Source organism: Paroedura picta, chromosome 3 (genome assembly GCF_049243985.1).
Source record: "Paroedura picta isolate Pp20150507F chromosome 3, Ppicta_v3.0, whole genome shotgun sequence".
Lineage (NCBI taxonomy): Eukaryota > Metazoa > Chordata > Lepidosauria > Squamata > Gekkonidae > Paroedura > Paroedura picta.
The window spans coordinates 13888049-13914410 of record NC_135371.1 but is presented as its reverse complement, the minus strand read 5'-3'; the positions used below and the strand labels follow the sequence as shown (position 1 = coordinate 13914410).

Below are 26362 nucleotides of genomic sequence, written 5' to 3'. Positions count from 1 at the left end.
CTAGCAGGTTTGGGTTTTGTGGGTTCGATTGCTCAGTGGCTAAATGCCAACTGTGGATAGAACATTTTTCTTCTCTAGGCTGTAGGGTGGTGGGACACCAATTCACATAGCAGGAGGGTGCGTGGGCTCACAAGCCAAAGGAACTACAGCATCTTTCCAAATTGAGTATGTTGATAACCTTGCATTAGGAAGGAGAGTTGAAAACAAGAGAAAGACCTTTGGGGTCTTTGGAGCTAAAGGAAAGTATAGCTGTTTTTGACTGCTAGCTTGTGACACAGAGACAGATCGGGGGAGAAATTAGGAGGGCAGAAAGCAGGAGCAATTGCTAGGGGCAGGAGTTGGCAGAAGTCCCTAGAGCAGGGGGTTTCCCACTTGTGGCTCTGATGCCCCACTTCTTTCCTAGCAAGGAGGATCCTAGATTGCAGCACCGAAAGAATAACATACGGCTGGCTAAACTTATGGAACAAGTTGCAAAGTCTTAAATCCCCTCCTCGAAACACTCTGCCTGGAAGAGTTTCCAGTCTTATTATGGAAAAGCGGTGGATAATGTGAAATAGGTTAAAAAACCCACAAACCAGCTTATCTCAAATGGCCGAAGAAACCCACACAGACAGCAGTGAAGAAACAACAATGCACTACTCCAGAGCAACCAGGCTGTACAGCAGAAATAACAGGCCAAGTTGGACTGCTTCTGCGAGGACAAACATTTGTAGGCTGCAACAGAAACTAACCAGGTTCTCCAGATCAGAGTCTGCTAATTTTAATCAGTACACGATGCTGGCTGGAAAGAAACTACTAATATTCACCTTCCTTGGCATGATAACTTGCTTGGTCTCTGCTCTTCCCCAAAAGATTATAGCAAAGCAAGTTTGGGAAAGAGCATACCTTTGAGAAATGGACAATTGAAGCAAAATGCCATGTGGATGCTACATATAACCTCTGTCCCTCCCTCCCTCTCTCTTGTGTGGATGCCAAAACACAGCAAAACGTCTATGTAGAAGCAGCCTAGAAGGGATGCCTGGGACATGTCCAAGAGACACAAGAATAATTTTAATACTGAAAATGAATCCAGACCATCAAACGGATAACAAGCTCAGCCTTCAGTGTAGGGTGAAGGTTACATGGTTAATCAGATGATGGATGACAAAGAGTTATACAATTGTGGAATGATTTATCATTAGAACTGATATGACTGGTCTAATTATAGAAATAGTAGTCTTGAGACAGCAGTAACTGAGAACACAGGTGCATATGTCTAGTTCATGCTACCTACTACTCTATTGGTAAAAGTAATGGTGTAGGTATGTTAAAAGTAATGGAAAGAAACCAGTTGAGGCTGTGAGTTCCAATTAAGTGGGATCATAGATTATGTTCGAGGTGGTTATAATACAAGGTAATCTGTCAAGCATATGTAAACATTAAAACGTTAGGATTGAGCACAGCTTCTTTCTTTTAAACCCTCTGCCTGAACTTCATCTCGGCTGAGTCTGATTGGATGAGCTGAATGTTTGGATTCAGCAACAGCTCTCTAGATTCATCTATGTAAAACGATTTGCTATTTTATATTCATTTTAAATGGAAGGTATTGTATATAAAATAACAAAGGGAAAATGGATATAAGGATCCTCTGATAGTACCATCGTTACATTAGACCTTCTGTGAATCAAGGGCTGTAGCTAGCCTCAGGAATTTAGTAACCAGGTAGAGGGAAGTTAAATAGAAGTCTGCGACACCTCACATGCAAAACTTTCATCTTCATTAACATGGCAAAAAGCCATTAGCAGCAACTGACCCTGACCACTTATTATATTCTATATAACATCACATCCTTGTGTCTGCTTTAAAACTGGAGTCACTGCCACACTTTAATGCCTAACCAGTAAAACAGATTTCAGCCCCCCATTTCTCAAGCATGCACTGAATGCTGCATTTAATCCCCCCCCCTTTTGCCCATCTTGATTGGAGGATATATCAGTTAAAGGTGTTAACTAGTCTGCCTGAATTAATCTCCCACAGGCGTACCCCTCAGCCATCGAGTGTCAGCTGGGAAAGCAGCACTTTAAAAAAGGGGAAGATTGTCTCTCCAGCAAATAAAATGGATGGAAAGGTAAAGACGGAATCCTTTGTGTCTGCATTCAGAAAGGTGACCTGCCCCTTCTCATAATCCAGAGACACCCGGATCTTCCTGGGGGTGCAGCTGAGAGACAGGGGTGTCACCGGGGCAGTGAGAGCTTGGTATTGACCGAAATCTCCTTGCAAGGCCCAGATCCCTTCCTCTGGGGTCAGCTTGAGCTCCAGCTTTCTCCCCACAGACCCTCTGGCTACCCCGACAGCCCAGATGCCCCCATCCTCCACGTTGACTTCCCAGTAATGTCGCCCGGAAGTGAATCCTTCTGAAGCCAGCACGCAGCAAGAGGACTTAAATCGCTTCGTGTTAGGCGTGACGTCAGTCCTTGTGACATCCCATCTGGCGCTCTTTCGGTCCTTAGAAATTATAACTTGGGGGTTGGCCGTTTCTGGATCCAGGGTTATGTTGACTACAGAAGGGAAGAGAGAAAAAGGAAGGGCACTAAAATTCTGTAAGGGGAGGAGAAGAAGAACTGTTTTTGTACCCTACTTTTTACTACCTGAGTCTCTAAAGTGGCTTACAAATGCCTACCCTTCTTCTCCCCACAACAGACACCCTGTAAGGTAGGTGAGAGTGAGAGAGTTCTGAGTGAACTGTAACTGGCCAAAGGTTATTCAGCTGGTTGCATGCAGAGGAGTGGGGAATCAGACTCAGTTCTCTAGATTTGAGGCGGCTACTCTTAACCACTATGCCACACTGGCCACTTTTCTGCATTCTAACTGAAAATAAATCATCTTGGGGTTACATATGGAGATGAAACTTATGTTGCATGTCTGTGCATTTTAAGGAATTTGTACAGCAGGTTCCACAGGTAAGAAGAATCCCAGAGTTCCTTCTGTAATACTGAGCCAGCCCAATCTGGTACAGAACTTTCTGCATTAAATCCTTCAGCCAAGGACCAAGTTTAGGGGAGAGCCAGTGTAGATGGGCCAAGACTGGGGTGATATAATCCCTATGAGCCACTCCAGTCAACATCCTGGCTGCAGCATACTGCATCAATTTGAATTTCTGAACATTTTTCTAGGGCAGCCCTGCATAGAGTGCACTGCAGCAATCTAATCTAGATGTAACCAGGGCATGCACTCCATTTGAGATTTGTTCCCCAAATAATCATTCTCTAGCTGAATCAGATCTATTCTGATTCAAATTTTAGACCAGATACCTACCCCATTCTGTTCCCATTTCTGTTGGCAGGGTATCTAAAGGAAGAAGAGGAGAGAGATGTCATTTGTAAGCAGTGGTTCAATTCTGAAGCCATGTTGTCTGAGCTGGGAGGCCTGTTGCATGAGAAGGGTCTTTTTTGTGTTGAGACGTAATGGGAAGGAAATTGACAGAGATACCAAAAGAGACAGGAGGGTAGAACTGGTTATAAATCAAGAATGAATATTTATACATTTAACAAAAGCTCAATAAATCAGCTACGCAGTGTTCCCCAACCTTTTTATCACCGGGGACCACTGGGTCAACGCTTGACAATTTTACTGAGCCTGGGGGGGGGGGGGGAGTCTTTTGTTGAGGGATGTCGATGTCGCTGCCGTTGCCTGACCCCTTGCTCCACTTGCTTCCCTGCCAGCGCCCCTGACTTCCCACCGCCCACTGGGGGGCACTACCAGCAGCAGCTGCGCAGTGCCATGCTGAGGGGGAGCCCCAGCCATGGTGGCCGCTGGAGAGCACCAAAGGTGAGCCGGGGGCAGAGTGGCAGGGCAGCCCCGGAAGCAGCAGCCGGGGAGGAGGACGAAGAGGAGCTGCGGCCCGGTACCGACTGATCTATGGACCGGTACTGGTCCCTGGACTGGGGGTTGGGGGCCACTGAGCTAGAGGATTTTAATAACTGCATTTATAATGTTCGTATTCAGTGCTTGGCAACAATTCCCAAAAGAGCTTTCAATAAAGACTTTATTTAAAATATTCATATACAGCGCTCTCTCTCTTTCTCTCTCCGGCACAAAATTCAGTGCAAAACAGGCCAATCTATAATGAAGTCAGACTTCCATACCTTTGAGGTTGTTCAGGATTTCCGCAAGAGCAACGTTCCTCTCAGAGAATTCACTTAACCTCTTTTCCACCTTGACCGGCATTTCCTCGGGCGGCTGAAATGGCTTCTTATCAAACCTGCAAAGAACAGAATCATTTCCATTGTGCCAAAATTCGAGATACGGTAGTAAGAATTTTAATTAGCACTGCCAAAATATATTGCTGGACAGCTGGTACCAGATAGAAGCAGGGGGCTCCTTAATTACAAAAACAAACCACCTCTGTTAGAATAAAGATGGGCATCCTTCAGGGAAACCTTGCCTCGAGCCACAGGGTGCCACATACCTGCACAAGGTGTTTTTGATATCCTAGAAAGAAAGAAAAAGAAATGTGGATAGGGAGAAAAGGCATGTCAGGAGAATCATCTATCCTAAGCACTTTCATAGTATCATAACGACATATGGGAAGCCAGAGTAACTATGACATGCTACCTATTGTTGGGTAGAAATGACACCAGAGGAATAGTATGTCAGTTGGAAAATGAAAAATGTGTACATTTGGTTTGTGGGATCACAGAAGATGCACTTAAATGCAGGAAACAGAACGACTGATAATGTTGGCATACATTCTACCACTCCAACATAAGTTGCTCTTCCTTTAATTCAAGAGTTACTTAAGTCTGAGGAAGGTCTCTTAAGCTAGAGGTGCTGCCTGCATCCTAAGGTAGAATACATGCCAGGGTGTTTTATTTATACAGCAATTTTATGAACTGCACAAGCATATGAAGAAGAATTGGTTCTTATATGCCACTTTTCTCTACCCGAAGGAGTAGAATACCAATTCCTCTATGATAGACGTCAGTGGAGCAAGATTCAGACTAAGCTATATCTTAATAGAAGGTATGCTTATATATCGTAAATGACTTTTGATGGCAGAGAAGTGCAAGCAGTTGAGCCAGTCTGTTCCACATAATACATTTCTGGTAAGGGCTTGGGGGAGGAGCATGTCTCATGACTCTCAGGCTAGCCTAGGCTATCCAAGCCAGGGCTCTGTGTCATTAGCTTACTCCTTTGCTATGTAATCTTAAAAGACTGAAAAGTATAAAAAAAGGCTACTTTTTCTTTCAGAGTTGCATAGAAGGAAGGATTACACAAGCTGTATCACAAGGCTGCAATGTCAGGAGAGGCTACGTCTAGGGGCTGTCAGGTGGGATCCAATCAGCTTTCCCAAACAATCCCACCTGACTCGCCTCTATATTAGGAACCCTTGCCTGTCATGGCTTTTATCCACACTGGTCTCCTGATGTTCAGCACCACCAGTGGAGCGTTCAATCACTTGAAAAGCTTGTTACGTCCACATCATTACCTCTCTTCTATGCATAATGGAAGAGCTCAAACAGCTGGATGTGCAAGCCTTAAGAGGTTCCTCATGGCTTCTAGCATGCCACCATTTCTTGTTTGACCTTTTCTTGTCCAGCTATCAGCTCCGTCTGCTTTTAATTGTTTTAGTGATGTGTTTGTTTTAATGGTTTGTAGGACACAATCGTATTAAGTGATTTTTTTATGTGTTGCTAGCCTTGGTGCCCCTTTTGATGACCGACAGGTTGCATCTATTTCTGTAAAATAGATACATCCACACTCTTGCATGGAGACAACACTCTTTTTATTTTGTCTGTGATTTTGTGTGTTCTTGAAAACATGTTGTCTATATACCTGTCTGACGTCTGCCTGACAATGTGGGCATTAAGCAATACTATTTTAGGGTTTTATCTATAACTGTTCTGTCATTTATGTTTCGTATGCTTTGCCCAACTCTTTAACAAATCTCCAAGCATAATGTGCACGGGCTTACCTGCAGGAATTCAGTGTCTGGCTGTTCACACTTCTCTTCTACTTCATCAATCAGGGCCCCGAGAGAGCCGATTTCTTCCAAAAACACTGCACTATGTTCCTTGTGATGTCTGGCGATCTCCCTCTCCAGTTCATTCAGCTGAACGAGCAGGAGCTTCTCCTGTTCCTCCAGGAAGTGGTGGACTTGCTCAAACTGGGACACAATTTTCTGCCTCTCAGCTTCTGTTTGCCTCTGTAACGCAGTGAGGAAAAGATGGAAAGAAAGGGTATGCCAGGGCACTGAAGAGATCAGCTGCTGCTGGGTTTTGTGAATGGCTGAAATGGTAAGTCTGCAAAAGGAAATGGACTTCCCCAAAATAAGCAAACAACAAATCTGAAATTTCAGAGCCTAAATTGCCAAAATTCTGCAAAATTCAGGATATACCAATGAAATGTGAACTGGTCTCTTGTGTTCTTTGACCCACTCCTGAAAGTCACCATGAAACGCAACGGCTCAGCAAAACTAGAAAGCTGATTAAAATAAAACATAAAACAGATCCTATCAGTGTTTACATTCTGAAATTCTGGATCTGTAACCATTTCAACTCGTGTGATTTAGCTTAGCATTTTTTCTATTCATGCAGGTTCTCCTTGTATCTTGCGTTACTACCATGCTTACTGCTATTTTTCACTGTTGGTGGGCTGTGGAGAGAAGAAGGGATGAACCTGCAGACGGGAGGGGCCAGGGCACATATCCACAAGCTCTGCAAACCAAAATACTTTGCACCACCTGCCAGTGAGGGCCTTCTAACCATCAAACCAGCACCACAGGAGTGCCTCTTTTGTCTCACAGCTCTTGCAAATTTCAATCCATAGCCACCATAAACTGCTACAGGAGTAAGGAGTAGCATCCTGAATTTTCAAGGCATCACATTTCAAAATCTTCTAACAAGAGCCAGTGGGATGCATGAAAAACATCTATTTCTAGGTCTGTGTTTACAATAGGCTTTTTAGCATTCTTGCAAATGGGTTATGGGTGTAGCACATATGCCTACATCCTTTCCACCTAGTTTACAACATTTTATCACAAAGTAAGCTTTTCCCAGGTAAATCAAGAGATACTTTTCAGAATGCCTCTGGGGCTAAGTTAAGTTTTCTATCCCTGGTGATTCCAACCACTGAAAACAAACGTTGCTTCTATCAGGATAGTTCCAACTCTCCACCCAAGCTTCTCCTCCCTACCTGGACCTGACAACCCTGAAATATGTTTAGACACATCCATGCCCACTCATCCCTCGCTAGGCTATACCACTGGACTGTAAGTTTACCAGATACTCCTGATGTCGAAGGTCTCCAGTCAGCTTTAATCCCAGAAGTTTTTCTCTCTCTTCCTTCACACTCTGGAGCCGGCTCTGGATTCCTTTCTAAACAGAGAGAAACTGGTTTTAAGGTATCTTCATTGTTATCATGGGTATACAAGGCTCTTTTCACCCTCAGATTCAGACATCTCACCAGTTTATAACACCAAAACAGGAAAGAGGAGGGTGTCTCTGCAGAAAAACAGCAACTCAGTGGATATTGAATTATTTTAATTGTGTTTCTGGTATGTTGCTCTCAGAGATTAACGTTTGCACCGTGATCAGACACAAGGCCCATCAAGTCCAGCATTCTGTTCGCACAGTGGCCAACCAGCTGCCTCTTGGAAGCCCACAAACAGGCAATCTGCAATAGCATCATCCAGCCTCTGCATCCCAGCAACAGATTTAAAGAGGCATACTATTTCTGGTACTGGAGAGAGTGGTACTTGTCATTAATAGCCCTCTTCTTCCCCCTTTAGAGCCTTCCAAGTTGGAGTACCCACCATGTCATGTGGCAGTGAGTTCCACAGTTGAACTATGTGGTACTTCCTTTTGCCTAGCCTGAAACTCCCACCCTTCAGCTTCAGTGGATAACTTCAGGTTCTAGTAGACAGTAGGGGAGAAAAGCTTCTTCCTGCCCACTCTCTCCACACCATGCATAATTTTATTTACATCTATCATGTCTCCCCTGAAATATCTTAATAGATTGCTACAGGGAAGTTGCTCTAGCCCCCTGATTCTCTAAGCTATAGGTAGTCAACCTGTGGTCCTCCAGATGTCCATGGACTACAATTCCCATGAGCCCCTGCCAGCGGTTGCTGGCAGGGGCTCATGGGAATTGTAGTCCATGGACATCTGGAGGACCACAGGTTGACTACCCCTGCTGGCTTTCAAGACAGCAACCCTAACCTATGTCTCTCCTTCCTAGCCTGCTCTTAGACTTTTCCTCTATTTTGAAGGGGAATATTTCCAAGCACCTTCAACAATCCCAAATGTTTGCCTGGATTCCTTTTAGGGTTGCTGGGTCCTTTTTGGCCACTGGTGACGAACGGGGGCCATAAGTCTGCCAGATCCAGGATGGGAAACTGCTGGAGATTTGGAGATGGAGCCTGGGGAGGGCTAGGATCACCAGGTCTGGGTTGGGAAATACCTGGCAACTTTGGGTGTGGAGCTGGGAGTGGGCATGATTTAGGGCAGGGAGGGACCTCGGTGAAGTCCAACCTCCAAGGGAGCCTTTTCCCCCAGGGGAACTGATTTCCCTTGCCTGGAAATGAGCTATCATTCCAGCGGGTCCCTAGGGAGGCCAGGGACCTCCGAGTGGTGTTAACCCATGGGGTCCACCCTCCCAAGCATCCATTTCCCCCCAAAATAATTGATCTATGCTATCTGGAGGTGAGCTGTAACTCCAGGGGATCCCCTGGAGGTTGACATTCCTAATTCCTCATGGTTACCTGGAGGAGACAGGCCACTGGCTCTGCTTGGTTGACAGAAGGCCCCAGGTTCAAACCCCGCACGTAGCCCGTTCAAAGGGCCAGGCAGCAGGCGATGCGAGAGCTCTCAGCCTACGACTCCGTCCAGCCGCGGCCATTCTGAGTTGGACCAGCCTGACCTTGATGGGCCAGGCCGCTCCCTGCGCCTACCTTATAATCCTGCGCCGCTTCCTCCACGGGGAACACGGCGTGGCTCCGGTGCGCGCGGGACTCCCTGCAGATGTAGCAGACCAGGTCCTCCTCCTCGCTGCAGAAGAGCTTCAGGGCCTCCTGGTGCTTCTGGCACATCTTCTCCCCGCCGGCCCCTTTCGAGCCTTGCCGGCTGAGGCGCTTGGTGATCTCCACCACGTTGCCCAGCTCCCGGTTGGGCCTGAAATTCCGCTGCAGGGCGGTTTCGCGGCACTGAGGGCAGGAGAAATTGGTGTTGCGCTCCTTCCAGCACAGGGTGATGCAGCTCCGGCAGAAGCTGTGGCCGCAGGGGATGGAGACGGGGTCTTGGAAATACTCCAGGCAGATGGAGCAAGTGGCTTCTTTGTGGAGACTTTCCACGGGGTTCTCCATGGTGGCCCCGGGTGTCACTGCTCTGTCGTCATGCCGGCGGCTTGGCTGAGCCCGAGAGAGAGAGAGGATTACGGCGGAGCGGAGGGCTGCAGCCGCTGCAGGAATGCAATGCAACCCTCTCTGTGTGCGTGTGCTGCAGCTCCAAGCGCCGAAAAGAGATGCACAAGCTGGAAGCCGGCAAGGGATTGTGGGAGAAGGGTCGGTTTGGAAAAGCCCTTCTCTCAAACCTTTCTCTCTAGGAGCTTATTGTCCCTGATCCGCCCCCCCTTCCCCAACTGCTGCTTAATTGCTCTCCTTAGCCCGTGTTTTTGGAAGCATTTGCTGTACTCAGCAGGGCAGGGCTTGGAGGGGATAGAGTTTCCGACCTCCTGGTGGGGCCTGGAGAGCTCCCGCTTTGACAGCAATTGATGTCCAGAGTGCAGAGATCAGCTTCCCTTGGAGAAAGATTATTGCTGGGGAGGATGGACTCTATGGTTGCTGTGTTATGCTGACTAGGCTCTATCCCCCTGTTATCCAGAGCTGGCAACCCTATGGCAGCCGTATGTGGATAAAAGGGAAATCGGTGCAGAGATTTGTCACTAGCACTTTGATTTGCGTGGCATATCTAAAAAGAATTTGGAATTATCCAGGAGAATCTTTTTTTTTTCTCCAGGAGATTAATCAACGGATATTGGGAAGCAAAGCAGAATTCTCTGTTTCCCTGTCATGGTTGCTTATTCATTGTATTTACTTCACTTAAACCTCGCCTTTGTCCCTCATGAGGATACAAAACAGCGTGTAGCATTCTCCTCTCCTCCGTTGGATCCCCACATGATGTTATGTCATTGGTCAGATGACACTGTGATTACTGCACCACACTGGCAAGAGATAGTCACAATAACAATGGAGCATCCACTCAGTTTTTGACTGTGCTTTATCTACCAGTTGTGTTTCATTTCTGTCCTCCTTCCTGCATCACAAGAAGGTTTGCTCCGACTTTTTAAAAATGGTAATTGCTAGATCACTATAGCGTTGTAATGATTTACTGTCATGATGTGCCAATTCATCTGAACTCCAAGCTTTATTTAAAAAAACAACACCCAGGTCTCTGGCCCTTTTCATTGCAGAAATATAATGGAAAAGGCAACCACAATAACCAAGAAAAAGTCCAAAAAAAAGCACTCCAGTGGAATGGGGCTGGGGGCGGGGCAGGATGAGGTATGGAAAATGGCATTGTTGTGGGTGGAGCCTTTAAGGTATTCATTTTCTCATCATTTTTCTCAGCAGATTTGGGAATGATCACATCAAAGTAGGGGGGAAACACGGGAATTAAGTATATTTGGCATGATGTATGCATGCTCTGAAAATAACCCAGATGCCCAACTGGAGAAGAGTGTCAACCCCAAATGCAATCCTTTATACCTATTAAGCTTGACAGAAAACCATCTGGCAGAAGGGGAAAGGGCTCAGTTGAGATGTGTGATTGCAGAATCGACTGACATCATGAGGGAATGAATCAAATGCCACCTGATCTCTGTGGCAGAGGCTACCCCTATCATCCCTCTCGCTCTCAAGGCAGGAGATCATGGGGGAGGCGATTTTGAAGTTGCTGGAATTCTGCAGCCCCGGCCAATTGCCCACACTTTTTATTTGGTGGGAGCGGAAGTATAGGATAAGTCCCTGACTTATTGGATATCATTGTTCTTTTTTTAACTTTTTGCCTTGAGCAAAAGGAAAAAAAAAAGGGGGGGTGCTCCTGTCTTTCCGCTATTGTGGGAGATCTGAGCTTGTTTCTTTACTGGCTGAATAAACAGTTTAGAAAAAGACTAGCCTCTGTGGATTATTGTAGTAATTTCAGAAGTTCATGTGCCTGGACAGGCCCGTACAAATCAGCAAGGCCTTAATCCTTAATGCAAAACAGAAAAGGCCTCTGCACAGGAAGTGTTTGTTTGTAGAGGGGGGGAAAAACCCTTTGAATAGTGAGGAGACGCCCTTTCCTCAGGGCATGTAACTACTCTGAGCAAAAACGAAACCCATCCTGCTATCCTGCTCCGTTTCTCTTGTGGCCTGGATTCATCATGGCTTCCCAGGAGGCAGCCGCAAAGCTTCAAGAAGAGCTCTCTTGCTCCATCTGCTTCGAGTGCTTCAAGGACCCGGTGTCAATCCACTGCGGGCACAATTTCTGCCGAGAGTGCATCACCAGCTACTGGGGGATCAGGAAGAAGAAATCGTTCTCTTGTCCACGCTGCCGAGAAACCGGGCGGAAGAAAATCCTGAATCCCAACCTGGAGCTGAAGAACATTGCAGAAATCGCCCCCAAGCTGCAGGTGGCCAAGGAAGCTGGGGAGGTGACCTGCAAGAAGCACCAGGAGCCCCTGAAACTCTTCTGTAAAGATGACCAGACGCTCATTTGCGTGGTGTGCGACAGATCTAAAGAGCATCGGAACCACGTCGTGCTTCCCCTGGAGGAGGCTGCTCAGGATTACAAGGTAGGATGGCCCCCATATCACAGCCCCGGCAGGCTCTCTGTGACTCTGTTATGGTAGCTTCAAGAGATACAGGTGGCTGCAACAAAGGGATGATTGCCTGTTGTATGCTTGTTGAGGTTGCTGAGGTGCTTTTTGTTGGCTGGTTGTATGTGTGTGTGTATCTGTTAAGTCACAGCTGACTTATGGTGACAGCCTGCCTCTGTGTGGCCACCTTGGATTTCTTTGGTGGTCTTCCATTCAAGTACTAACCTTGCTTAATTTCATGAGATCCGATGGGATCGAACCAGCATGGGTTAAACAGATTAGGATTTAAATGAGCTCCCGGAGGAGACCAGGGCCCTGACGGAGCTAAAAGAGTTCCGCAGGGCCTGCAAAAGGGAGCTCTTCCGCCAGCCATTTGGTTGAGACCCAGCGAAAGCTGCAACATCCACAGGGCCCCTGCTCCCACCCTCATTGAAATCTACCCATTCATTCTGCCCTGGACCTGTTTGCACCAGTTCTCCTGTTAAAGTTATTAATGTTCATATTATTATTATTGTTGTTATTATGAAAAGCTAAGTTCCGTGGACTGTTTTCCATGTTTCATGTAAACCACCATGAGCCTCAGGGGAGGGCGGTATATGAATATATAATAAATAAAGTTAAAATAGGCAGTAGTGATTTCACTGTCGTCCATTTCTTAAAAAGCTGGCAAAAAAAAAAAGTCAGCTGGTGGCCAGGGAAAAGGTGCTATGAAGGAAATGGCGCAGGATGTGGGCAGGGAATTGCGGAAATCTGCATATTCCCATCTAGACTGTTCCATACCCCTCCCACCAATTCTTTCTTGGAAGATCGTATCAAAGGAAGTTGAGGAAAACACACATTAAGGCAGGGGAACACTCAGAAAAGGGATTACCGGATGACTATATTGTATAGGGGTAGTCAATCTGTTGTCCTCCAGATGTCATGGACTACAATTCCCATGAGCCCCTGCCAGCAAATGCTGGCAGGGGCTCATGGGAATTGTAGTCCATGAACATCTGGAGGACCACAGGTTGACTACCCCTGGTATAGATGATTCCCCCTCCCCCCAAAAAAACCCAAATTCACCACGGCAATTTGTGGGGTAACTGTACACAATTTCTATGTATACCCAACCAGTGGCTGCTAATAACACAACTGTTTTCTTCCACCTAGATTTAGTCACTTTGTTATATCTAGGAGCCAGTAATGAGCCTATGCAGCCAGTGTGAGCGCTGACCTGTTTTTGTTTCAGTAAACGATTCTCTGAAGAAGGCATTTAGCTGTAAAGCCAGCTCTATACCCAGTGGCTTTTTCAATCATATTTTTTAAATAAGTTTGATTGCTGCACTGTTTAGTCATTGTTAGTGACAATTCTGAAACTATTTGGCAACAATGCTGTTTGGAAAATGTTTTATCCTTGTTATCTTATTAGAAGTAATTTTGCCATATATATTTCCTACTGGGCTGTTTGATTCTATATGTGCCAGCCAGAATAAAGCATACTCAATTAGATGGACTACACCGTATATCCATACAATGGCTGTCTTGGTGTCGCCAACCTTCAGGAGGGGTCTGGAGATTCCCCAGAATTACAGTTGATCTCCAAATGAAAGATATCAGTCTCCCTGGAGAAAATACCTACTTTGGAGGGTGGGCACTGTGGCTTTTTACCGTACTGAGGGCCTTCCCCTCACCAAACTCTAGGCTAAGGTGACCAGATTGTCCCACTTTTGGAGGGACATCTGGGGGCACCTGGCAAATTGTACTTATGTTGAAATTAAAATATATATATTACAATACTATGCATTCTATGAAACTTTTTGTTGCTCCATATAGACCAAATTTTTAATCAAGAATTCCCCCAGTCAATGGTGTCCCGCTTTACCAATGTTGAAATCTGGTCACCTTACTCTAGGCTCCACCCTCAAAATCTCCAGGAATTTCCTAACAAAGGCTGGAAATCCTAGGCTGTTTATATCAAATAAGTCTTCTGTATTTGCTGGTTCCTCAGGACATCTTTAAATCCTAAAATGATCAGGTGAACTGTGTATATATAACCATGTTGACTTATATGCAGTGGGCCTTAATGTGGTACCTGCCAAGGTATTTCCTGGTACTCACTTCCTGCTTCTCCAAACCATCTCTTCTTTATTTAGTTGTTTGTTATATTTATATAGCGCCCTCCCCTGAGGCTCCCCTGAGGTTTACATGGAACATAAAGAATTATACATTGAACTCAGTTTTGCCAATAAACTAGAATATAACAATGGTAACAATAATTTATTTATTTTATTTTAAAAATTATATTTATACGAGAATGCAAGCCTGCTGTAGGTTAAATATAGTGGGCGCTAGCCTCAGGTCAGGCAAAGGAGCTCGACGCTGGGGCCTTGGCAGTCCAGATGTGTCTGTGACGTGACGGGGCTGTCCCTTTAGACAGCCCAAAGTCCCCCCCACCTCCCGCTCGATGGTGGGGCCTCAGCCCGGCCAAAGGGGCAGTCTTGCCGCATCGCAGACGGCGATCCCTCCCCTGCCCAATGCCAGGGCCTCGGGACCTACCTGCAGTGTCGGCGGGCAGCACGGTGATGGTGGGCGTGGGCCGAAGGTGACCCATGTAGGAGGGTTGGCGGGTTGGAAGGCGCCTCACACCTCCCAACTGGTCAGTCCTGTCCCAAGGGGCTGATTGTTGCCCCCCCATCCCGAACAGCGCCCACCCCCACACTTCTTACTGCTTTATTTATACTGCTCCCGGAGTGGTTTACAGATACTGCCCTTCCCGAAGGCTCATTAACAGTACTAGTAATAACACTAACAGAAGATAACTGTTTAACAGAACAGTAATCAAACTATTGTCTTGTCCAGATAAAAAGCCAGTTCTGACGTTTCTCCACTTCATGCGTGCAGGAGCTCCTCAGAAGAGCCCTAAAGGAATAATTTTTGTGTCTGGAGAAAGCCTTTATTCAAGCCCAACTGGACTAGGACCCTCAACATCTGGTGATTAGCCCCTGTCTCCATGGTGGCCATTTTGGGGTTGGTCATACCTCCCGTAAGAGGCCATCTTGTGGTAGTGCCAACTGCCTGTTTCCCACATTCCCAAACTGCCCACAGGCTCAAGATTGGGGAACTGTCCCTTAATGTCTGAGGTAGACAGATTTCTCTAATACTTGGTCTCGAACAGCAGTTGAAGCAATGCATGGTGAAAGAGATGTATCCACTCACACAATTTGAGGTACAGAGTGGCCTATAAGAAGATGGGCCGAATTCAGATTGACCTTGATTCTCCTATCTGTTCCCAGTTCATGCTCCAGGTGATGCCTGATGCCATTTTATATTCTAGGGGGGTCGAACTCTGCACTTCGAATCAGCATCCGGTATAAAGCAGGGGGCACCTCATGGTACTGGTAGCCTTCTAAAAATACCACACAGTTGCTCTCAAGAGATGGTGGCGCCTGATTCCCAGGCCTCAGGCGATGGTGGCCGACGTCCTGGTAGCTTTAGACAACGTATGCGCCAGTGCCGGCTGGGTCTGTTTCCTGCCTCTGCCACCACCTCCCCTCAGCTTCCACCACCAGTACAACCTGCGCTGCCAGGCCCTGCCTACTACCAGCAATTTGCTGTCACTGCCACCACCACCTCTGAGGCCTTCAGTGCCACAAGGGCTGCCTCCCAGCTGCCAGGGAGAGGAGACATGAGCTCCAGGATAGCTCACCCGCAAAGCGATGTAAAGGTCAGGCCCCGCAAATGCACGTGTCCTCTGAGAGAGAGTGAAAATTGATATCAAATTAACCTGCAGCATTCTCACAATCCATCCCACAATCTAACACCTTTCTCAAAATACTCCATCATCATCATCATCATCATCATCATCTAACATCTCAGTAGGCTGAAAGGCAAAAAGCATTTGGGGCAGCTTTGAGGTAGAGATGCCAGCCTCCAGGTGGGACCTGGAGATACCAGTGTTACTCTCATCCCCAGACCACAGAGAGAATGGGTGCTTTGGCAGGTGGACTCTATGGCATTATACCCTACTGAGGTCCCTGTCCACCCCAGGCTCCATCCTCCAATCTCCAGGAATTTCCCAACATGTGCCTGGCACCCCTAACCCGCCCCCCCCATTCCCTGTCAGTGCTCAAGGGGGATCTGGAAACCCATTCTTTACCTTCAAGATTTTGTGTATTATTTATTTATTTGTTTGTTTCCCGCCATTCCCAAGACCGGCTCGTGGCAGGTTACAAAATGTCCAATAAAAAACTCAAAACCCCATTAAACAGGACAAAACCCACAGACAAACTGGCACAAACACAGTGCAATTTCACAATAATCTAGCCCACAACCACCTCTAGTGAGGGTGGAAAGAAGGGCCAAGGTGGTAATGGCCTAACTAATGCCTAACACCGGGAGGGGGGACGGACCCCAAACTGGTCCTGGCCTCAACCATAGACCTGGCAGAAGAGCTCTGTTTTGCAGGCCCTGCAGAATGTTGGAAGCTTCCGCAAGGCCTGCAGCTCTCCTGGGAGCTTGTTCCACCACGCAGGGGCCAGGACCGAAAAGGCCCTGACCCTGGTCGAGGCCAGGCATGCTTCCCTGGGGCCGGGAACGACCTGAAGATTTGAATCTGCAGAGGGTAAGGCTCTGCGGGGTCATAGGGCGATAGGCCGTTCCTCAAGATATGTAGGGCCCAGACTGCGGAGGAATTGTCACTAATTCCTCCACTACCTTCTCACCCTTTCCTATCTGTCACCAACTCTCACCATTCAGTGCTTTCTGGATAAGGTTACCAGCTGTGGGTTGAGAAATTCCTGGACATTTGGAAGAGCGCTTGGATAGGATGGATTTTGGGGAGGAAGCTTAACAGGGATGTGATTCCACATAACCTCTCTCACCTCTCCAAATCTCTATAATCTCGAGATTTCAGGAGAAATCCACACCCCATCTGGAGAGTGGGAAGCCTATTGCTGGAGTATATTTCGTACTCATCTTATTGGGGAAATGCATATTGGGGATGGGGCTGTGACTCATTGGGAAGGCATCTACTTTGCATGAAAGGGGACCCCGATTCAATGTCCAACATTTCTAGTTTAAAAGACAAGGTATGAAATGCTGTAAAAAAAAAAAAAAAAACCTCAGCCTGATGAGAGCTGAGAATTCTCTTAGAGATTCTTACCTGTATTCACAAATCTAGTGGAGGGAGGCAAAATTCCAGCCTCTCCTTGGTCACCCGAGGAACTGGGCAAGTCATAGGTGCTTGAGGGGAGGTGATAGGTTGAGGAGGAAATCCAGAAGGGAACCATTCATCTGAGAGGCCTGTGGTGGCTCTCAGCATTCTTAGTAACCCATTATATTGAGGAGAGAAGAAAGACTCATTAAACTAATTTGGAATCTGTAATGCAGGGATGGTATCAGCAGCTGAACTAACCTTCCATCGGCTTGGGAGAAAGTGAAATGTATTTGAATATCTGAAGAGCTGCACTATGGGACAGGAAGGGGCATGTTGATGTGGCTTAGAAAGTTACACAAAAGCATATACCTTAAACAACTTGGGCTTTGTTCTAACATGACACTAAAACATTCTTCTCTGTTCAGAAACAAATCCAAGATCAGTTAAAGCCTCTCAGGCAAAAGAAAGACCAGCTCTTGGCATTTAAGGCAATCAGCGCAACAAAGAACAAGGAATCTCTGGTAGGCACCATTGTGTATTGACTGTCTTTGAAGGGTCCGGGTGGGGAAATGGGCCTTGTCTGTGTCATTCCAACAATAACCTGACCTTTTGCTTCTGGAATCTGTCCCTTGCAGGCAAAGATCAAATCAGAGGTGCAAAAAGCTGAGTCTGTCTTTGAGCAGGCCCACGAGCTTCTCCATGAGCAAAAGCAATTCTTGTTGGCCCAGTGGGAATCCCTAAGGATAGAGGCAGAGAAGCAGCATCAGGAATACACCAGCAAGCTCTTGGAAGAAATGTCCTGCTTAGACAGCCTCATCATAGAGGCAGAAAGAGGATGCCGGCGGCCAGCCACTGAGTTTTTACAAGTTAGAACGTGTGTGTGTGTTGGGGACCCAAAGGCATTGCCAGCAGCAGTTGCCTGATCCTTTGTAGGGTTCTGTGCCACCTGTGAAGACACATGAGAGGTTTCTTGCCCAGGTTGGGAAAGATCAGTGTCACACAGGGACTTCATGGCTCAGTGGGAATCCAATCCAAGGCGCCCTAGCATCTGACACTTTAAACACAACATCATGCTGACCCAAGAAGAAAAATTCTGCCAGAGTTGGCAATAGAAATAGGGTGGGATATGTCATATGATCCTGAATTGTTTATTTTCTTTTTCCTAGGATGTAAAGAGCACATTGGTAAGGTATTTGCTTTTTCCTGTTCCTCTTATGTATACTTAATTGGGTGGGGCATGGTTAAGTTAAAGAGCATGATGAGGTTGGGACAGAGAAAACGTAAGCTCTCTCCTTTCTCAGACTGTGTGGGATAATAAGTTCCATTCACACTGGATACTATGTCAAAGCTGCTTCCTTGTGGTGATATGATCCTACCCTGCCAACTTAAGAAGAGCTTTGCCTTTCTAGGTGTTGACGTCAGTAGGATGTAACAGTGGTTCTGCAGATCAGACATCTGGGTTCATTTAGCTCAGTATATTCTATGCCAGAGGTAGTCAAACTGCGGCCCTCCAGATGCCCATGGACTACAATTCCCATGAGCCTCTGCCAGCTTTTGTTGGCAGTGGCTCATGGGAATTGTAGTCCACGGACATCTGGAGGGCCGCAGTTTGACTACCCCTGTTCTATGCTAACTGGCCAAAAAGGGTCTTGCCCACTGCCTGCTAACTTCCTTTAAATGGAGATGCCAGGAGTGGGACCCAAGAGGCTTTCTGCAAAAGTATATGGCGTACCAACAATCCACAGCTCCTCTCTGTGCCTGAATTCAAGGGCAGGGCCAAGGGCAAGATTGTCGATCAGCAGATTTGCAAACCAGCATGTTTCCCCCCACTTTAGGTTCAAGAAAAGAAAGTTCCCGGATTCGATAGAAACTGCTTCTGGATTGGAAGAAAGCCTTAACTCTTTGATTAGAAAAAATGCAGTTGTCGAGGAAATGTTGTGGAAAATCAGAGGTACAAACTGATTACATGGGATCTGAGCATGTTCAGATGTCCGCTAAAAGGGTGCTGGAAGGTTCAACTTGCCTGAAAGTCCTTCTGCAATTAACTGATATAGAGCAATGATCCCTACTTACTTAGGGGAGACAGAAAGATCCCATGGACAAATGTATACCCCTCCTTTCTTGCCCTTGTGAGATCACTCATTTTTGTTTCTATTGTAAGTCTGTAATTCCATTGAAACGGATTTTGAAATTCTTTCTATTCATGTATTGCATAGTACCATAAACATTCAGTGTTTTACAAAAGGCTGACCCCTGCCTCTCCGAGAATATAGCAAGGGAGAACTAAAGACCCGCAGGAGAAGAATATACCCTCATTCCAGCTAGCTTCCATAGGCTGTTTTCCAGAGTTAAATGGGCATGAAAATTATAAGCACGTGCTAAATTTATATTAGCCTCTTGTGGCGCAGAGTGGTAAGGCAGCCATCTGAAAGCTTTGCCCATGAGGCTGGGAGTTCGATCCCAGCAGCCGGCTCAAGGTTGACTCAGCCTTCCATCCTTCCGAGGTTGGTAAAATGAGTACCCAGCTTGCTGGGGGGTAAACGGTAATGACTGGGGAAGGCACTGGCAAACCACCCCGTATTGAGTCTGCCATGAAAACGCTAGAGGGCGTCACCCCAAGGGTCAGACATGACTCGGTGCTTGCACAGGGGATACCTTTACCTTTACCTAAATTTATATTGACTTTGCAATCATTGTCATTTCAAAATCATGCGTCTTCAGACTCATATGTAGGGTTGCCAATGAGCTTGGAGAAAAACACCCTTTAACAGAAAAATAACCCTTTAATAGAAGCTTAGTGGGCCTTTAAGTGATTAAGTGCCATAAAAAAAGATCAACTGCCCATTTAGATACATTAAGCCATATGTTAAGGCTTGGGTTCCCAACCAGGGTTCAGGGAACCCTGGGGTTTCATGAGAACTCCCCAGGGGTAGTGCAGCTTTCCCCAGAAGTTTGGATGGCTGCTGACACCACTAGATGTCACCGAAGCCCACTTCCCCTCTTGCTCTACAGACCTCATCTCTTTCTCCACAATGAAAATGGTAAATGATTGGCTGGCTCCCACATCTTCCTTCTGCACCAACTTCTCTGAAGGGGCATGTCACCACTTCTGGGGTTTCTTGAAGCCAGGAAAATATTTCCAAGTCCAGCATGGCACTGGGTGCAACCACTCCCATGCTATGTAGCACTCTGGTGGACCGGAAGGGGCCCTTTTTCTACTGGGATGACCCAGCCCGGAGTGAGGAGGTCATGAGCCCACCACAAGAAATCCCAGAAGCCTTAATGGCCAATCTGCCCCTGGACAGATCTTGTTGAATACTCTTAACTACTACACAATGCTGTAGTGCAGGGGTAGTCAACCTGTGGTCCTCCAGATGTCCATGGACTACAATTCCCATGAGCCCCTGCCAGCAGGGGCTCATGGGAATTGTAGTCCATAGACATCTGGAGGACCACAGGTTGACTACCCCTGCTGTTGTGCAAATGCTGGCAGGGGCCATGGGAATTGTAGTCCATGGACATCTGGAGGACCACAGGTTGACTACCCCTGCTGTTGTGCAAATGCTGGCAGGGGATCATGGGAATTGTAGTCCATGGACATCTGGAGGACCACAGGTTGACTACCCCTGCTGTTGTGCAAATGCTGGCAGGGGATCATGGGAATTGTAGTCCATAGACATCTGGAGGACCACAGGTTGACTACCCCTGCTGTAGTGTGCCAGTGTCAGGTTATCAAAAGCTAATAGGATCGATGTAAGCGAATGTAAGGATTATATGACACTAGAAAATCCAGTTTCCCTTACATAGCTGTAATTGAAACAGTGATTTGGGATCCTTCAGGAAAACAGATTATTTTTGTACTAGCTACATCCTATATTTTTTGTGCAAACCTTTTTAACAATATTGAGTATTGCAATCATTTAACAATTCCTCCCTCTCTTGTAAAATCACGACTCTCAATTTCTCTTCTAGACACTCTACCATCTGAAGCAGACAAAGGTCAGCAGAAATCTCCAGCAGCTCTTGGAAAAGCAAATGGTTGTTATCTGGAGCATTTCCACAAGCAAAATATTACAGTATATCTTAATATATAACAGATATAACAAATGCATGTCCTCCATTCCAGCAAAGGCAATGTACATACAAAAACAGCTCTCTTGTATACATCCCTTGCTGGATCCATAACCAGAGAGTACAAACTGCATGGTTGCCAACTGGGTTGGGGTAAAAAAAAATGTTCTGTCACTTTAATGGAGTGAGGAGATGAAAAGCTGAAACTTTTCCTGCCATGGAGACAGATAACATTCCAGTTATTGTGGTGTGGTGGTTAAGAGCTGTGGGCTCTCTCTGGAGGACCAGCTTTGATTCCCTACTCCTCCTCCACATGAAGCCTGCTGGGTGACCTTGGGCCAGTCACAGTTCTCTCAGAACTCCCTGAGCCCCACCTACAACACAAGGTAGGTGCTTGTGTGGAGGGGGAGTGAAGGCAATTGCAAGCTCTTTAGAGACTCCTCAAGGTAGAGAAAATAAATGTCTAAAAATCCTTCTTTTTCAACATCCCATTAAGCCTCAGTTAAAGGAACAGGATATTTTTTTCCCCAAGCCAGTTGGCAATGCTGGGTGAGGGTAGGTGCCCAGCCATTTATACATCTAAATGCAAATGGACAGTTCAGTGGGAACAATTATTTATGCTGACCATGACTGGCAGAAAAACATATAAGTGGCATTCTACTGAGTCCGTAAATCAGTCACAATATCTTGCTATACATGACCATCTATAAGGGAGCTGTGAACTTTCCTGAATCTTATAGAATCATAGAATTGGAAGGGGCCACACAGGCCATCTAGTCCAACCCTCTGCTCAACGCAGGATCAGCCCAAAGCATCCTAGCTGTTAACAACTACATTTATCTCTCATGGGCCTTTCCTTGATAGGGAAATTTTCTGATCTTTACCTGTTCTGAAGAACTAGATGAACATAAGGGTCGAAGCCAAGGTGACATGGAAAGTCTGAGTGAATGGCTCTCCCAAAGTTCCCCTCCCTCTTTAACTCAAAATCAGAGGATTCTTCATTTGGTCAAAGGAAGCAGCATAAGAGGAAGGTGTGATTTGTTTTTTTATCCTTGCATTGCTTCCTCTGTCAAAATATCTCGGATGCATATACTGTTTTTCATTTGTCTCTGCTGGAATTGGGTGGGGGGATGGATGCTAGTATTTTCTTCTCGCCTTTGTGTGTATAACACAGGATTTTAAAAATCAGAGTCCAGTAGCACCTTTAAGACCAACAGAGATTTATTCAAGGCATGAGCTTTCGAGTGCAAGCACTCTTCCTCAGCCTTGAATAAATCTTTGTTGGTCTAAAAGGTGCTACTGGACTCCGATTTTATTGTGCTACTTCAGACCAACACGGCTACCCATTTGAATCTATCCACAGCCTTTTTAGTTAGGCTCCCTCCTGTGAAACATCCTTGTCTTCCTGCACAAAGCTCAGTACCTGATGTTACCACATGGGAGGCTCTCTGCGTTGGTACAACTGTCCACAAAAGTTGCTTGGCTGGTTTGCAACTTCATGTTTTCATACCCTTGCTAGATGCTCTGTCATTGGGTATGGCAACAGAAGAGGCCAGTTCACCAGCCATGAAAAGAAAAATGGCGAGGCATGATGTGATTGTGCCTGTGAGAAATACGAATGCACAGGGAGACCAGACCGTGGCAGCATGCTCTATGAGTTCTTCTGATGGCAGACTGGGCAGCAGAATGTCTTTCCCAGCACCCTCAGTGCCTGATGAAGCAGCTCCATGGGGAGATGGTAAGTCCTAAGAACAGAGGGGGACTGCAGAGGGGGATTCAAGGGCCCAAGTCAGCTGGTGGAGCCTTGAAACCAGCCCCATGCTGCATCCAGCAGAACAAATTTATTTTAATACAGTTCTTGGCACAGTAAAAGGCTCTCTCCCACTGGCTAGACTTCCCTTTCTCCAAGACTGAAATAAACTTGCCTAACAGATCATGTCAAACCCAGGCCTGTTTTATTCTGCTACATTTATACACCAGGCCTTACGCTCCAGTGCTCTGGCCTTCGCCATGCACCCACTTATGGTCTAAAGAAGTAAGAAGGTCAGTGAGGTAGGAGAAAAAGGAAACAAGGTGCAAGGTTGAGAGTTTTAACAGATCTTCTAGACTACAAGGATGCTGAATTTGTTAGGCCTGCATTTGACATCTCTGCTGATATTGTGGTCAGTGGATAAAGAGCTCCGTTGTTACTCCAGCGTGCTGAGAGTATCCAGAAGCAAGACACAGCATGTTGGAGATTGTTTTTCTTGAAGAGCCATGGGTAAACCTTGTTGTTGCTGTCAGAGTGCAGTTGGTCTTGTTCAAAAATAGTTCTTTCTAAAAGTCTAACAATATGGGTGTCTCAGTTCATGGAGAGAAAGCCCAGTTGAAATACCAACAGCAAGCTGGAAGGCTGTGCCAATGGGTAGGAGAAAAAGCATTAAAAAGCTCTTTTTCTCCAAAAAGTGTAGAAACAGCCCTGGTACCTTAACTATGTCCCTATAGCTAACATGAAAAGGATAACATTCTTCCTTTCCCCCACCCAAGCCAGTGCTGGAAGCTATACTCTGATGCGTACAAGAAGGAATCCATAGCTAAGTACTTTCCAAATCACTGCAAAACAGCAATTCCCTCTGCCTTATACCCAAGCAGTTGTTCAAAGAGGGTCCCGGCCCCTGCAAGGGGCCTCAAATCTCAGTGCCACAGATTCCAATGCACTCTTTTTTTTTCCTTTTCTGTTTAGCAAGGACAACCAACTGGCATAAAAAAAAGTCTTCTCCTCAGTGTCCGCTATCATAAGGGAGAAAAACACACAGAAGCGAGGAGATCCATCTGTAACTGACTCTGAACAATCAGTAGAAACAACCTACTCCATTCAGGCCTGTGCCTTATTGATTTAATCTCTATATATGTATTGATTCGGCATTGTTCAGCGCTATGTTTAAACGCTAGTGGCAAAATTGTATCCTTTTGTTGGAAGCTGCTGGTCAAAGGACTGTAAATAAATGAACTGAATGGAGGAATTTTGGCTTCAAGGACTCCCCCCCCCTCCATACCAGCTTCTAAACCAAGAACTCCTGCAGCAAAAGTATCAGCAATGCTCTCATTTCCCAGATATTACCTTCTAAAAGTTGTCACCTGGCTTGGATAAAAGTGTCCTGGCCTTTAACTGGTGTGTGGAAATGTGTGGCAACTTTTCATCAATAATGTTCCACAGCTCTGCCTTCTCCTGAACTAGTTTTGCTAGCAGAGGAAGAAGATTCTACATGGGGCTTTTTACCCATTCCCAGTCCGAATAAATCCCTGCCATCTATATTGAATTCAATTTCCACTTTGATTTGGGGTGCTTTAAATTTTCCCTCTGCAACATGTATGATTGATCCGGAGTGACTCTACCTTTCCCCACAATATCCAGGAGTGGCTATAACCGAAAAGTGGCTATAACCCTTGATATTTGAAAAATTGGCATCAGTAAATGTGCAGATCTCTGCTTTTTGCAAATTAACTTCCTGCCTCCTGCTTTCCGTGCTGTAGCAAAACAATCTTCCCTGATTGGCCAGGGCATCAGTTCAAAGACTGTTTCCCAATTGCAAGTCTTGTCTTAAAGTGAGTGCGCTCCAGAAGCCCTAACTTCTTTCAGCAGAGATTTGCCTCTTGGATTTATTCCCCCTCCTCTGCTGTCTCCAATTCTCTCCCCCCCACCACCACCACCTGAACCGAACACTTTGGTGCAAGGGAAAATATGGGGAACCTGCAGTCTTTCACCCAGGAGCAGGGTCACCCAACTACTTTCTTTCCCTAGCGTGATCAACTTGATCGCTTAATTTCTGGGTTTTATTAAGATGGTTTAACTGTGGTTCAGAGCCTTAAGTGTAGCTTGGATTTTGGCTTAATTAGAAGGACTCCCTTTGCAGATTATTAACAGCTGTAAGCAAACTGAGTTCCCAGAGATTCTATCTTGGGAGATGGATCTGCCCTCCCTGATTTTTTTTCTTCTTTACAGCTGGAACACAAATTAATTGCCTGGTTTCCATTGGCTGGGAGTTCCCGAGGTGTTGTCTGCTAGAAAAGATGGCTTTTTACTGCACAAGCCATTGCTTTGTTTCCCCCCTGCCACAGCCTTCGAGCATGGAGACATCTTATTTTTGTAAAATGCAATAGATAGATGACTGAAGATTGTAAATTCTTAACCTTAGGCAGATTTGTTTTAAGCTTATTGCCTGTATTTTTGTGGCCTGTGCTGTGTAGCACTCTCTATGCTAATAAACTTGATTTATGTTTAAACTGAGTCTCAAAGCATTGATTTGGATGTGGACACATCTCAGGATGAACCTGGAAGGTGAGAAGCTGAGGTCTTGGAAGATGAAGCTTTCTCTTTTGTAAATGAAAGAGGAGTGCATTTTGCCTGCCTGACTCCTGGAGTGGCTGTTTAAATGCACAGTCTAGGAAATACATAAAGGAACTTCTTCCCTTGTGGGAGGCATATGTGGTTTTATGATATCTGGAGCCACTGTTCCAATCCACGTGTTCTTCTCAGACCTAGCTGCAAAGATGGCTGTGTTCAGTAGGCTGGACTGTCAGTTAAGGGAGACTGAAACTTGCAAGAGATGCTGGGCTAGAGGCACCCCGATCTTAGTCCATCCCTCCAAGCACTAACTGGAGGAGTTTCAAAAGACAGCAGGGCTTGGACTTTCTGCCCACAGACCAACCATCTAGTTATGCTCTTTAGCTGGAGATACAAACTCTAAGGAAGGGAAATCTCAGCCCATACACCAACCCCCTGGCCCCTCTAGCTTAAAAGATCTCGGGGATCAGGACTGGGGAATGCCTCACCTGCAAGCCAGCCCAGAGACAACCAGGCTGTATGTATGAAAAGGCGTTGGGCTACGGAGAATCCGCAGAAAATAGTTCCTTCTGCCATGAAAAACTAAGTTCCTTGAAGTGTTTGTTTATGTTCCATGTAAACCGCCCTGAGTGTCAGGGGAGAAGAAGAAGAAGAGTTGGTACTTATATGCCGCTTTTCCCTACCCGAAGGAGGCTCGAAGCGGCTTACAGTCGCTTTCCCATTCCTCTCCCCACAACAGGCTGAGAGAGCCCTGATATTACTGCTCGGTCACAACAGTTTTATCAGTGCCGGGGCGAGCCCAAGGTCACCCAGCTGGTTGCATGTGGGGGAGCGCAGAACCGAACCTGGCATGCCAGATTAGAAGCCCACACTCCTAACCACTACACCATACTGGCTCTCAAACTGGAGGGCGGTATAGAAATATAAATAAATACAATAAATAAAATGAGCTCCAGAGCAAAAGGGGAAAGAGCTGTGCTTTGCATGCAAAACGCTAG

The 26362-nt window shown here is 46.2% G+C and overlaps 2 protein-coding genes across 5 annotated transcripts; one reads left to right on the top strand and one right to left on the bottom strand.

Annotated features, from left to right (window-relative positions):
- Positions 1-1030: 1030 nt before the first annotated feature.
- On the bottom strand, positions 1031-9556 carry LOC143831591 (E3 ubiquitin-protein ligase TRIM39-like). Its single transcript, XM_077324687.1, has 7 exons — positions 8930-9556; positions 7260-7355; positions 5954-6184; positions 4448-4470; positions 4125-4240; positions 3295-3327; positions 1031-2537 (listed from the first exon to the last, which is right to left on the bottom strand). The coding sequence occupies exons 1-7, from the start codon at positions 9338-9340 to the stop codon at positions 2026-2028; spliced, it is 1422 nt and encodes a 473-aa protein (XP_077180802.1). The 5' UTR covers positions 9341-9556; the 3' UTR covers positions 1031-2025.
- A 1394-nt stretch (positions 9557-10950) lies between these two features.
- LOC143831585 (zinc finger protein RFP-like) lies at positions 10951-25281 on the top strand. Of its 4 annotated transcripts, none has more exons than XM_077324676.1 (9): positions 10957-11808; positions 15149-15538; positions 17395-17490; positions 17605-17835; positions 18136-18158; positions 18805-18920; positions 20942-21007; positions 22560-22778; positions 23763-25281. In XM_077324676.1, the coding sequence occupies exons 1-9, from the start codon at positions 11398-11400 to the stop codon at positions 23816-23818; spliced, it is 1608 nt and encodes a 535-aa protein (XP_077180791.1). In that variant the 5' UTR covers positions 10957-11397; the 3' UTR covers positions 23819-25281. The 4 variants fall into 4 exon arrangements, with proteins under 4 accessions (XP_077180793.1, XP_077180791.1, XP_077180792.1 ...); XM_077324677.1 differs by having other exon boundaries at positions 10958-11808; positions 20942-20968; XM_077324678.1 differs by lacking the exon at positions 23763-25281 and having other exon boundaries at positions 10951-11808; positions 20942-21045; positions 22560-22772.
- The last annotated feature ends 1081 nt before the right edge of the window (positions 25282-26362 follow it).

Bases quoted from the DNA above. Each gene is read 5' to 3' on its own strand.
- LOC143831591 (XM_077324687.1), bottom strand. From the start codon at position 9,340: ATGGAGAACCCCGTGGAAAGTCTCCACAAAGAAGCCACTTGCTCCATC. The intron at 6,185-7,259 runs GTAAACTTACAG...ACTGCGTTACAG, and splicing joins TTCGACATCAGGAGTATCTG to AGGCAAACAGAAGCTGAGAG. The intron at 4,471-5,953 runs GTAAGCCCGTGC...CTTTCTTTCTAG, and splicing joins CAGACACTGAATTCCTGCAG to GATATCAAAAACACCTTGTG.
- LOC143831585 (XM_077324676.1), top strand. From the start codon at position 11,398: ATGGCTTCCCAGGAGGCAGCCGCAAAGCTTCAAGAAGAGCTCTCTTGC. The intron at 15,539-17,394 runs GTCAGGCCCCGC...TTCTCTGTTCAG, and splicing joins ACCCGCAAAGCGATGTAAAG to AAACAAATCCAAGATCAGTT. The intron at 18,921-20,941 runs GTACAAACTGAT...TTTCTCTTCTAG, and splicing joins AATGTTGTGGAAAATCAGAG to ACACTCTACCATCTGAAGCA.